Source organism: Thermobia domestica, chromosome 6, assembly GCF_964235325.1.
Source record: "Thermobia domestica chromosome 6, izTheDome1.hap1.1, whole genome shotgun sequence".
NCBI lineage: Eukaryota > Metazoa > Arthropoda > Insecta > Zygentoma > Lepismatidae > Thermobia > Thermobia domestica.
Window position 1 is genome coordinate 51836611 of NC_137459.1, and position 13713 is coordinate 51850323.

Here is a 13713-nt window from a genome sequence, read left to right on the forward strand (position 1 = left end):
TTATTATTATGATTATTATTATTATTTTATTATTATTATTATTATTAATGACGCACGTTTACACTCTTTAGGCTGGAGGAGACTAATGATTAACGAAATTGTCTGATTATGAAACAAATGAGTTTCGTTTCACAGTGAGAAACTACCATAGACTTTCAAACTAAATGAATTCAATACTCAAATTTGAAGTAATATATCAATAACCACTGGTTGCAACAGAGGAATAAGATCAAAGATGGAACCTGTTTTTCGTACGCTAAATCCATATCAAGAGACCCTTAGGCCTATCGCGATCCGTTACTGTTTTTGTTTTAGTGCGATAACGTTGAAAACGAAAATTGCAAATTTGAATGGTTTCCGGTTTCAGCAGAGGATTTACAGAGGAGATGAAACCTATTCTTGGGACAATGAATCGATTGCAACAGACCGTATTTGGATATCTCTTATCATTTTCGATCTGGGGAAATCGGTATTCAAACCGGAATACTAAATTTGAAACACTTCCAGTTTTAGTAGATTGTTCAAGATAGTAATTACGTCGCCTCAAGACACTGAAAAGAACCCTTCTTGCTATCTGTTACCGTTTTTGTTCTACGGTGATAAACGCTGAAACAGGAAATGAACAATTTGAACTACTTCCGGTTTGAATAGAGGGTTAACGGAGGACATGGAACCTATTCTTTAGACGCTGAATCGATTACAGGAAATCACTTACGGCTTTCGCTCCTATACATGTCGATAGACGGACGGACACAAGCATTTTATAAGGCTTCCGACAGTTTCTGACTGAACTTCTTTGTAAACTTGGATAAGAACCGTGTCAATTATTAAGATGAAATTGCTACTGAAATATACTCTCGTTAAGCTCCTCATTACAACACTAAGAAGAAGACCGTACATAGTATGGGTAATGAGATATAGTCTAAAATTATCATTAACTCTTGAATTTTAATATCTATTTTAAATAAAACATTATCCAAATATAAGACATACGTCTGTTGATAGATCATACCGAGCAAAACAAATAACATATTTGAGAATCAATTCACATGTGTAGTTTTCGAGAAAATAGAAAAAAAATGAAATTTTGTGGCGCTGGGAAAAATTTCGTTGGTTTCCAATAATAATTACTTTGCTAGAAGATTTGCATATACAGGGTGTTTCAAAACAACACTGACAACGTTTGGGAACTGATTCCTGACCCCAAGATAAGACGAAAAGTATAGACAAACTTGAGTGCACAAATGCTTCCGAAAACATGAAAAAATGAACTTTAAAGGTTCATAGCTCCAAAACTATGGGACCTACCATAGTCGGGTCAAGACTTCACTTAGGCACTAGTATCTGAACTATCCAAATATTCATGTTTCAGAATCCTGTGGTGTTTCCGGAACAATTTCTATACAGGTAGTTGGTGAGTACTTCAAATTATATACCCGCAGCCAAACTCCCTCTATAAAAATTGTTGCGTAAGTACTTTAGGATTCTGCAACATGTATTTTTGGATAGCGCACGTATTAGTTCCTAAGTGAAGTCTTCACCCGACTACGGTAAGTGTCATAGTTTTGGAGCTATAGACCTTTAAATTTCATTTTTTTCATGCTTCCGGCAGCCTATAACTCCGAAAGGAAGCGTTTGTGCACCCAGGCTGGTCTATACTTTTTGTCTTATCTTTGTGTCAGGAGTTATCTCCCAAACGTGGTCAATGTTGTTTTGAAGCACCCTGTATAGCAAAATATGGTGTTAACTAGCGGATTGTGTCTATTGTTTGTCTTTTCTTAAGGGTCACACATATACTTGTTGACGTACATATTACTTGTACACCTTGTCTCAAAAAGGTTGAGCGCATTCTTTATTGCTGTTTCGAGGCAAAAATTTTCTAAGTCCAACTTCGGGTATCTTCGGGAAAAAGTAAACCAGGTTCGAACCTCGAAGCCAACCTTTGCAATCGGGAAAAATCTTGCAGATGTGTTTTTCTTCTTTCAAATACAATAAGACTTGTTACCAACTATATGTAAAAAGCAACATTGATTGAAATACTTAATCATACAATATTTCGAAACTTCGTATTATGTCAGCACATGCTTGTTTGTCATTTTGCTCTCCATACTTAATGGAACATTTAGATACGTAAACGAATCTTTCCATATGTAAAAGAATGGTGAAAGTTAAGATATAGAACATTATTCTCTCGTGAGTACTAAAATAAAAGTCAAAGTAGAACAAAAACAGCGTTTGCAGTGGATATGAATGTAATTATTATCTTAAATACCCCTATATACCGCTAGAACTATTTTTAAAAAAGCGCTTGTGTTAGCTCAGTGGTACGCCGATGGACTATAAATCGTAAGGCTGAGGGTTCGATTCCCATGTGGGCCAATGCTTCTTTTTATGAAATTCTATTTTCTGCAATGCATGAAAAATTATATAAAATAATTACATTAAAATACGTCAGTTGTATATATATAACATATAATCATTGCAGAACATAGTGATTATTATGTTTAAAATATAACAGGTGTTCACAGTACGTTGGTATTCTATGATATATGTGAATGTTAAATACAAATTAAGAAAATAATATCATCGCAATGAATAAATTATGTAGTGTATTTATTTGCAGCTATTTGTCATCGGAAGTTACTTCTGAATTTTCTCTTTACAGCAAGTGATTTACGCTTCCTGAAAGGTAAAGAGACTATTCGGGTAGAAACAGAAATTATTATACAAACTCCAATCTTCGTTACAGACACAAAACTCCCGATCCCCAAACCATGTAAACAGGAAATTTACGAACATGAAGTCATGTCTAAGAGACTTATTTATACTCGAGAAAGAAGGCAGAATAGGATTTCTTTCCAAAGGATTTCAGTTCAATAATCTGCAAGGCTTTTGTATATGGATGTGGTCCCTTTCTCTCCGCCTCTTATATATATATATATATATATATATATATATATATATATATATATATATATATATATATATATATATAAAGTAAAAGCGATCGATATTAGTGTCGAATCCATAGTTCTCGTTGTTGCAGAAGTTAATAATTACAACTCCGAAAGCAACTTACAGTCCAAATTTAAGTCTCATCGTAAAGCTCCTTTGTGGTTAAGCGTATAGCGCACACGCTTTCGGTGTGGGAGACCCAGATTCGGCCCCCAGCGAGAGCTCATGTAGTTCGGATTCTACGTTAATTAGTAGGTCTACGTCTCATATAGCCTCACTGCTGACGGGACGTTAAACTCAAAATCAATTCAATCGATTCAACACCCATTATTATGGCGGACGATAAAGGATGAAAAAAAATTTCTCTAGTGTCAAATCCATAGTTTGAGTTCATGACACTATTACAAACACAATGTTATTGAATGCCACGTTTTGGTATGAGCGACTATGCCACCTGGATTTTGAATTTACAGGAGCAACATCGAAAGCATTGCTCACACAGCTCCAAATGTTTTGATGTATGTATACGTGTATATTCCAGCGAAACTCCGGAATGTCTGGAGCAACTTTTACCTAACATGGGAAACATATTACTTTCAATCTAAGAAAAAAAATATTGTGGAATTCAGATACCTCAAGGGATGGAAGTTGGGAGGAGTGACATGTAAAAATAGTGTAAAATGACTGATTGTAGAGTGTTATCCATTGTTTTCTGGGTCGTTGAGATGAGTAGTGAGACACTCAATGGCGTTATATCCAAAGTCATCCCCATCTTCACAGGATGAGGGGCTTGGAGATATGATTAATAAAATGTAAAAACTTACTTAAATATTTGTCGAAGTAATAGTTTTCTGGGGTCGCGAAAGCGTTTCTAATAACTTTGGAATGTAGTTTGTAACCACTTCAAGATGGGCTCTTTAATCATATCAATTTTTCACCTTAAGAAGAAATTACCATCTCAACTCGTATATTTTTATCAAGGCTATTCGCAATCGAGAAAAAAATGTGTAGATGTATGTTTCGTCTTTTAAATGATATACTAAATGTAAAATCAGAGATTGAGTTGGTCGGTGGGTCAAGATTTGTGAGTGGGTCATTGGATCGTAGATCAACAAGGTGTGACCCACTGCGAAACACCATCACCGTGACTCACACTAACCCATTGACCCACCAACCCATTCTGCTCAGTGCCTTCTAGATAGCATTTTCTGAACACTGGCAAGTTTGCCTACGTTTTACTTTCAAGATCTCTATTTTTCTTCTTTTTTTCATTTGGTTATAATGAAGAAAGAAGTTCAGGCTCTTTCGGATTTTGATATTTCCAGTTGTAACAATGGCAATAGAATTTACTACTTGGCTTTTGAGATGCAAGCTATGAGTTTTTAAAGGAGCTAACTACTGGAAAAAATTGGTTTAGTACAAATATAACCTCTTAAGTCAGTAAAGAGGATGGTGTGGATAATGGATCAAATTTAATGACGATGCATTTTAGTGGGTCGGAGTTCGTCACAATGGTTCAGAGTTTTTTATAGTTGGTCGTTTGTTCAGAGTGGGTCATGGTGGGTGAATGGTTCACGTTGGGTGTTGAGTCATTGTGGGTCACGATGTGTGCTGGGTCAGTATGTTGTGGATCAAGGCTTCATTGACCCACACCATCTCTGGTCAACATTGCACTCAAGAGGAGAGTTTCCGAAGGTGCGCGTCGGCGATTTTCTCAAATTTTGCACATAGATAGTACCCCACCAGAAAGCAATAAATCTCGAAACGGTTCACAGTACCATCTCACAGAACTCGAGATAGAGGGATTTGTTTGACTGGCTAAATTAAGACCTCAACAATTTATTCTTCTACAAGCGAGATTTTCTTCATCGTTTCCGTGGCGAAGTCAACAAGAATATGCGGCAAGTAAACTTAAGGTTGAAGGTTCGCGCCCACCTTGGGATACTTGCTTTTTCCCCTAGTGTTTTTTACACTCACCTGAATATAAACAAATCAAGCATATGGGCGATTTAACATATTTTGGGGGAGGAATTTTGTGGTTCGTTGGCGTTTCGTCGAGTCTCTGCCGCTGGTGGTATAATTTTTAAAACCGAAGTGGGGCCACCACGGATCGTAGCTGCGGGATCCAACTTTTGGCGAAAGGCCGCCAGTTGCGCATCGGTGGTCCACTGACGCTTACGGCATGGGGGCTTTTATCTGAAAACTAAGAGAATAAAGAAGCATGGTATCCATGAAGCCCGTTAACACTAATAAAAGTCTGAAACGATGAAACAGATGTCAACACCGGAAAACATGTATTTTATAATTTGAAAGGTACCCCGTGTCGAGGAAAAAGATTTGCCCCCAAGGTTCCCCGGAGGGTCTCAGGAGGGGTGCAACTCAAAATTTGAAAATGGCAAGGGGAATCAAGTAGTATGTCATTTAAGAGTATTACTTTTTTTTAAAATGGTAGGAGTCTCGAGTCTTTATGCTAACTTGTGCAAAATACCGAGCGTTCAAAATGGTAATAAATCCTTCATTGAAAACTCCGTGACCACCTCTACAAATGTGAAACTGTGAAACTACCCAGAAGAGGTAAAAACTTGTCTTACCATTGCAAAAGTATAATGCACCAAGGTAAAACAAGAAGCGACCCATTATGGGCTTATTACATCACTAATATTAAATTCTACGTTCCACGATTGTGTCTTTAAGCTAAAGGACAGGGTGATTTCGAATTATGAAATTAATGGTAGAATCCAGAATGGACCCACCACCAACTATGAACCACTCTGAACCATTGTGACCAACTCCGACCCACCAACGTAATCAACTCTGACCCATGATCCACGTCCTTCTCCCCATTGACTAAAGAGGTTACACTTGAAATAAAACAAGACTGTGAAATTTTCACTTATCGGAGTTTGAATTCCTACCGTCAATCGCTCAAGCACCACTTGTTACAACACCGGTGGATCTGACCTTTACGATATACAATGGTAAAGTGTTTCTCATCTTTCAAATTAAGATGAATTTAAATTTATCATATATAATTATTTCTTTCTTGGCTTACATATACATTTCAGTAGAAAACAGGATGAAATTTGAAAGTATCAAGTCAAGATAAAATAGACCAACGTAAGAAAAAAAGAAAGAAAAACTAGTTTTCCATATAATTAAGCATGCCGTACTAATTTAAAATGCCCATGAAATTAGGCTTGGAATACAAATGTTATGTCAATTTTTCTCACAACTTTATGGTTTGATTGCCTTATGCTCTGAACGATCCATATATTAAACACCAGCTTCAGCAATTATTATAATAGAAAGCAGTGGGTATAAAATTTAAAGGACTGTAGTTTTCATTCCTCAATTAGTTCCTCAACTAATATCAATCGTTTTCGATAATTTTTACAACAAATCAACCCACTACCAATCTATATATATAAAAGAGAACGTACAATTTTTTGTCCGCTCATCACGCTAATACGGCTGAACCAATTTCTTTCATTTTTGGGGGGTTGTTAGGATTTGGACCCTAGATGGTTTTTATCATATCACTTTAATTTTTAATTACCAGTGTCTTGAGATAATTGACCATTCAGGTGTCCACAAATCCTTTGTTATTAGTTCATCATAGGTAAAAATAAACGTATTTATATGCAACCCGCATGATCTTATCACTCGGCGGGTTAACATAAATGACAGGCGATATACAGCGGAAAATAGCTTGAATCTTCTGTTTAAAATTTTTTAATTGATTTGCTTATTTTTACAGACACTTTTACAATATGCCAGCACCGGGATGACCGCAGCGAAGCGGGGCGGGTTAACATAAATGACAGGCGATATAATGTTAAGATTTACTGCAATCTTCTATGGTTTTTATCATATCACTTGAAAGCGAAAAAGTAAAAATTATCTAAGTAACAAAGTTTATTGCGTTCCGGGGTGACCGCAGCGAAGCGGGGTGAACGCTGCTAGTTTCCAATATATAGAAAATCTCCCCCCCCCCCCTTCGCTCATAAAACACATTTTTAAAAATACCAGGACATGTTCTGTTTATTTTTATTAAAGAGTTATATACTGAATTTCAGCTCTTTAAGTTGAACGGCTTGTAAGATACTCAGTTTCTCGCAAAAATTCGGACACCTACTCCCTACTAAGTATATGTGTTATAATGAAAGTGATACGCGTATGATAACTTCCCAGTTGGGATTGGGGCCTGATTATATACCAAACGTCGTTTCATTTGACTTTGCAATTTGACCGTGATAATCACGCAGACATAGTTACTTTCAGTTTTTTATACTAGGTATAATAATTCATATATTACAGGTGATTCAATTTTTTTTCCAGCAGTTAGCTCCTCTATAAGCTCACAAGCTGTATCTCAAAATTGAACTCCTATTGCTATTGCCACTCTTACAATTGCAAATATCAAAATCCAAAAATGCCTGAGCTTTTTTCATTAGAAACAAATGAAAAAAGAAGAAAAATGGAGATCTTGAAAGTAAAATGTAGACAAGCTCACCAGTGTTCAGAAGATGCTGTCTACAATGCGCTAAACAGAATGGGGCGGTGGGTAGTTGGGGGTCGTTTCGTCCAAAGATATTTCGTCCAAAGGATTTTCGTCCAGGGACATTTGGTCCAAAGGTCAATTTGTCCAAAGAACATTTTGTCCAAAAGACAATTGGTCCAAAGGACATTTCGTCCAAAAGACAATTGATCCAAAGGACATTTGGTCCAAAAGACATTTGGTTCAAAGGACATTTCGTCCAAAACACAATTGGTTCAAAGGACATTTCGCCCAAAAGACATTTCGTCCAAAAGATAATCGGTCCAAAGGACATTTCGTCCAAAACACAATTGGTCCAAAAGACAATTGGTCCAAAGGACATTTCGTCCAAAATACAATTGGTCCAAAAGATATTTGGTCCAAAGGACATTTCGTCCAAAAGACAATTGATCCAAGGGACATTTCGTCCAGGGATGTTTAGTTCAAAGCACATTTCGTTCAAAGAACATTTAGTCCGGTAACGCTTGGGGGACAAGGGTTTGCTTCTCTTAGAAGAGTAAAAGTGATGCATATAACATTATGACTCACAAGTAATACCTCCCAAGTGTAACACTCCAATTTTGAAAAAAAAAATAGGCAGGTAGATACTACACATAAAATAAACGAATACGTGTTTTTCTGCGGAAAAATGGTTTTAGGGGGGGCAAAAACCCCTACTCAAAATTTTGAAAGTTGACGCCCGAAAGGCAAGAAGAAGTGGACCGAAGTGAACGAAATTGTGCACAGATATTGCAGACATAAAATGAGGGAATACGTGTTTCGTATTTTCCTGGAAAAAATGGTTACGTGGGGCACAGACCCCTCCAAACCTTTGATCACGAAATATCAAAAGTACTTATAATTGTATGTCAGATGTGTGTAAAGAACATAAAGAATTGCAACGAAACTTTGAGTAGGGACAATACGCAATAAATAAATAAATACGTTTTTTTATTTTCTGTGGAAGAACGGTTTTAGGGGGGCAAAAGCCCCTATCCAAAAGTTTGAAACTTGAGGCCCGAAAGGTCACAAGAAATGAACCAAAGTGAATGAAATTGTGCAGAGATATTGTAGACATAAAATAAGGGAATACTGGTTTCGTATTTTCCTGAAAAAAGAAAAAGGTTTGGGTGGGACACAGACCCCTACAAAACTTTGATCGTGAAATATCAAAAGTGCGAATAACAGTATGTCAGAAGTGCTTACAGGACATGAAGAATTGGAACGACACATTGGAACGACATTACGCAAAAAATAAACGAATGCGAGTTTATTTTCTGAGGAAAAACGGTTTTAAGGACAAAATTCCCCACCCAAAATTTTGAAATTTGAGGCCTAAAAGGCAAGAAGAAGTGTACAGAGTTGAATGAAACTGTGAACAGATATTGTAGACGTAAATTAAGGTAATTGGGTTTCGTATTTTCCTTTAAAAAAAAAAAAAAAAAAAAAAAAAAAAAAAAAAAGCGGTTGCGTATATCACGGACCTTTTAAACTGTTGATTACGAAATGTCAAAAGTGCAAATAATTATACGTCAGAGGTTCTTAAAGAGTATGGAGAATTGCAACGAAACCTCGTATAGGGACAATTCGCAAAACAATAAACGAAACGTGTTTTAATTTGTGCGGAAAACACTGTTGGGGCCTAGGCCTCCTCCGAAAAAAAAAGTAAATATTACCGTAATAGCGCAGGAAGTAGTGGACCAAAGCAAATGAAATTGTGGGTAGACATTTTAGAGACCCTATGTAAAGTAAGGTCTTTCGTGTAAGAATATATTTCACACATGTGTATTTTTCTATTCTCAGTATTTCTTCAAAGATACTTGACACATAATTTTTCACCTTTCTAACACAAGGGTTTGAATAACTAATATTTAGCTTACTCAAATTTAAACTCCATTAATTTTAGTTACCAGTACTTATTTTAGAACTATTTCATTCACAACATGAAAATTTTATATGTCATGTTAGCAGTTATTACAGCAACATACTTCACACTGCAACCTTTCCCTCACTCCTGTTGTTCGGCCATATTGTTTTCAGGCGTTTACGTTTTTCTGAATATCTCAGCATTATTTGTTCTATCGAAATGAAAATTGCGGAATAAATCTCTATTTCAAATTTCCTTTAGAAATAAGAAGCTACTGAGTCATAATGTTATATAAATCACTTTTACTCTTCTAATAGAAAAAAAACCCTTGACCCCAAAGCGTTACCGGACCAAATGTTCTTTGGACGAAATGTGCTTTGAACTAAACATCCCTGGACGAAATGTCCTTTGGACCAATTGTCTTTTGGACGAAATGTCCTTTGGACCAATTGTATTTTGGACGAAATGCAATTTGAACCAATTCTCCTTTGGACGAAATGTCCTTTAGACCAATTGTCTTTTGGACGAAATGTCATTTGAACGAATTGTCTTTTGGACCAAATGTCTTTGGATTAAATGTCTCTGGACGAAATGTTCTTTGGACGAAATATTTTTGGACTAAAAGGGTGGCCACCCGGTGCGCCCGTGTGAGTCACGGTGAGTGGTGTTTCGCAGTAGGTCACGTCCTTTTGACCCACGATCCACTGACCCACTCACAAATCTTGACCCATTTCACCCACTTACCAACCGACCCACTGACCCACTCCATCTTTGATTTTAACATGTCTTGTTTCATTTAAAAGACGAGACTCGGGTTCGATTCCCGGCGGGAGCTCATGTGGTTCAGATTCCACTTTAATCAGTAGGTCCACGTCTCATATAGCCTCGCTGCTGAACGGAACACTAAACTAAAATCAACTCAACAACTCAACTTTCCTTATTAGATGTGCTGGGGGATCTCACTCCTACTGGAAGTTGAACTTAAACTTAAAGGTCATCAGAACTGCTCCCAATGAACTTGGCGGCCACGAAAGATATGGGTTGTACTGTATACTAACATTGGTCATTTTCAATTATTTCTACATGTCGCAAATTTCACAAACTCCTTCATTGTGTTAATGAGGGCTTAACTTACATGGCATCTGAAGTGCCACTCTTTATCTAAGAGACCCCCAAAATTATAGATTCGACACTAATATAGGTCTTTTTTTATAATTTTGATGTCAGCCTCTTTCATTCCTCCTAGGACAGCAAACGGATACCGCCACCGCTAGGACTAAATTTGGTCTTAAATCGCATTAAAATTTCTACCAATTAATTTAGCGAACAGTGCTGCATTTAGAAGCTCGGCGTGCCTACGCACTTTTGCTCTCGGCGCCCCCAATAACTACATATTTCTCCGCCCCTTGATCCCTAACTTACAAATAAAACTTAATTCGAATATGCTTAATTAGTGAATTTATTGCAGTTAAATACCACTCACTAGATGCTACAGTTACAACTACGTAACAAAAAATAAATGGGAAATATGTTCTGAATTTTTTTCAGATTTCTTACGCTATCATTAAATATATTAGAATAGTAAAAGAGGATTGCTCATGAAATAGTATATTTGCTCTCGATTTTTAAAACTTTTTCATACGAAAAAAAATAAAATTTTAAACTTTGCGCTCTTCAAATATGTTGCCCTCTAGGCACTGGCCTAGTTGGACTAATGGGAAATGCGGCACTGAAAACTTACCCTTCGACTCTAATATCGGTTGATTTCGATATTTTTTTGTCGCTATGTAACCACCCTGGATGCTAATGGGAGCTTAATTGGACTTGAATTGAAAGTAGAACTGTTTACCTAAGCGACCACGAAACTATGGATTCGATACTAATATCGATCCTTTTCTAGCATTTTTAATATGTATCCCGACAGTATTCTTTTCCAGATTGTAAGAAATATGGTTAAAATTGCTCTAGACATATCAGAATTATGTCGAAACACACACATACATCCACTTTCATATATATAAATATAGAGTGAGCAAGCGAGAAAGTGAGAGAGAGCGACCAAAGGCATCACCACTTCCACATTGCAAAAGCATATCTCAGGTATTGAATTGAAAATCTATGTAAAGACCTTCTGCTGTGGCATGCTTCATAAGGACAATTCCAGTCTGCTCACGAGACCTTTGGGGTTCATGAATTTCTTGCGAGCGTTCCGATTTTGGATTCTCTGTTTATACCCTCTTTTTATGCCTCGGATAATTTTTCAAGAATATCAATGACATGCTGTAATACGAATGTTGAGAAGTAACTTCCGATGACAAATAGCTGCAAATAAATACACTACATAATTTATTTATTGCGATGTTATTATTTTCTTAATTTGTATTTAACATTCACATATATCATAGAATACCAACGTACTGTGAACACCTGTTATATTTTAAACATAATAATCACTATGTTCTGCAATGATTATATGTTATATATATACAACTGACGTATTTTAATGTAATTATTTTATATAATTTTTCATGCATTGCGGAAAATAGAATTTCATAAAAAAAAACATTGCCCCTCATGGGAATCGATCCCTCAACCTTAAGATTTGAAATCCAACGGCGTACCACTGAGCTAACACAAGCGCTTTTCGAAAAATAGTTCTAGCAGTATATAGGGGTATTTAAGATAATAATTACATTCATATCCACTGCAAATATTGTTTTTGTTCTACTTTAACTTTTATTTTAGTACTCAGGAGAGAATAAATTTCTATATCTTAACTTTCACCATTCTTTTACATATGGAAAGATTCGTTTACGTATCTAAATGTTCCATTAAGTATGGAGAGCAAAATGACAAACAAGCATGTGCTGACATAATACAAAGTTTCGAAATATTGTATGATTAAGTATTTCAATCAATGTTGCTTTTTACGTATAATTGGTAACAAGTCTTATTATATTTAAAAGAAGAAAAACACATCTGCAAGATTTTTCCCGATTGCAAAGGTTGGCTTCGAGGTTCGAACCTGGTTTACTTTTTCCCGAATATACCCGAAGTTGGACTTAGAAAATTTTTGCCTCGAAACAGCAATAAAGAATGCGCTCAACCTTTTTGAGACAAGGTGTACATATTCTTTCCATTTAACCCTGGTTTATACTTACAAACAAGAAAATATGATTGGGTTATATATATCAAGTTTAATTTAATCCAGGTAAGTAAAAAACGCAATATACTACTTGTTACGTAACATACCCCTTCGTCTCTTGGATTGGACACTGGTAACGTTACAGTAGTCATCATTCCAAGACCCTGAAAGGAAGAAATTAAAAATGATGTTTACGATATCGCAAGTATGATATGTTTCAAAAAGACATCATTGAAATTCATTTTAAAAATATTTTATCAGAAGCAATAATATAACAATATTCAAGTTTCAAAAATAATTAAACAACTGAACAACAAATAACACGCTAGGACATGAAAAGCTGGTTTTGGAGAGTTATAAGTCCAAATTCAAACCCACATTCCACATATAAATTTTGGATATTCAAAACAAATATGTAAAATACGACTTCAATAAAATGGAACAAATAGTTTTCTTCCCTGTTTGTTTTGCTTTTAGTTTTAAAATTTATCATCGTTTATATATATGTGGTTAGAACTTTTTAAATACATTTACATTCATTTTATACCTCCAAAGGAACATCAAAATTCATGTTTAACAGATTATGTAGGTGAGTGCGGTATGAAGAAAACTTGTTTTGATCTATGAGGAATCACACCTATAGCAATAATGAAGTGTGTGTTAGCTTTGTGACTGGATGTTAGAAGGTAAGATTGGTCTTAACTGTAAGACAAGTTTTGCCTTTGTTTCTGGTTTTCTTCGGTAGAGGTCCAGGGTATTCCAAGGAATCAGTTTCACGTGGGCCATCGGTACCCGATTTTGGTACGGGTCAGGAAAACATTTACGGTTTCAACTGAGATACTGAATATAGAATAAGCAAGATTTACGAGTTTCTGGGGAAAATGGAGGCTGAGATGATATTCGGTAAGAAAATTTACAATAGAGGGTATGGAAGTTTATCACCATTATGTTGTTGTTGTTTGTGAACAAGATTGTGAGGTATTCCTCAGTTGGAGGATGTCCTCAAATAGATACGAGTAATACTTACTCCAACATCTCTGTAGAAGTTACTCCATTGAAAGAAATGTTCATCGTCCGACAAAATGACAGGACGGCTCAATATGCGCACATAATCCTGCAACAAACGCCAAAGTCCTTTATAAATAAAATTATATATAACCGTTAAAATTATACACTCAAGACAAATAATATTCTTCCCACAAATATTTA

At 35.9% G+C, this 13713-nt stretch overlaps 1 protein-coding gene across 4 annotated transcripts in view; it reads right to left on the minus strand.

Moving 5' to 3' along the window:
* LOC145687984 (voltage-dependent calcium channel subunit alpha-2/delta-2-like) overlaps nucleotides 1-13713 on the minus strand; it is a 152711-nt gene that overhangs the window by 55151 nt on the left and 83847 nt on the right. For all 4 annotated transcript variants that reach the window (XM_081761628.1, XM_081761627.1, XM_081761630.1 and 1 more), the window contains 2 exons: nucleotides 13532-13618; nucleotides 12612-12668 (listed from right to left, as the gene is read on the minus strand). In XM_081761628.1, the coding sequence (XP_081617754.1) occupies nucleotides 12612-12668; nucleotides 13532-13618 (144 nt within the window). The remainder of the gene's footprint in view (nucleotides 1-12611; nucleotides 12669-13531; nucleotides 13619-13713) is intronic.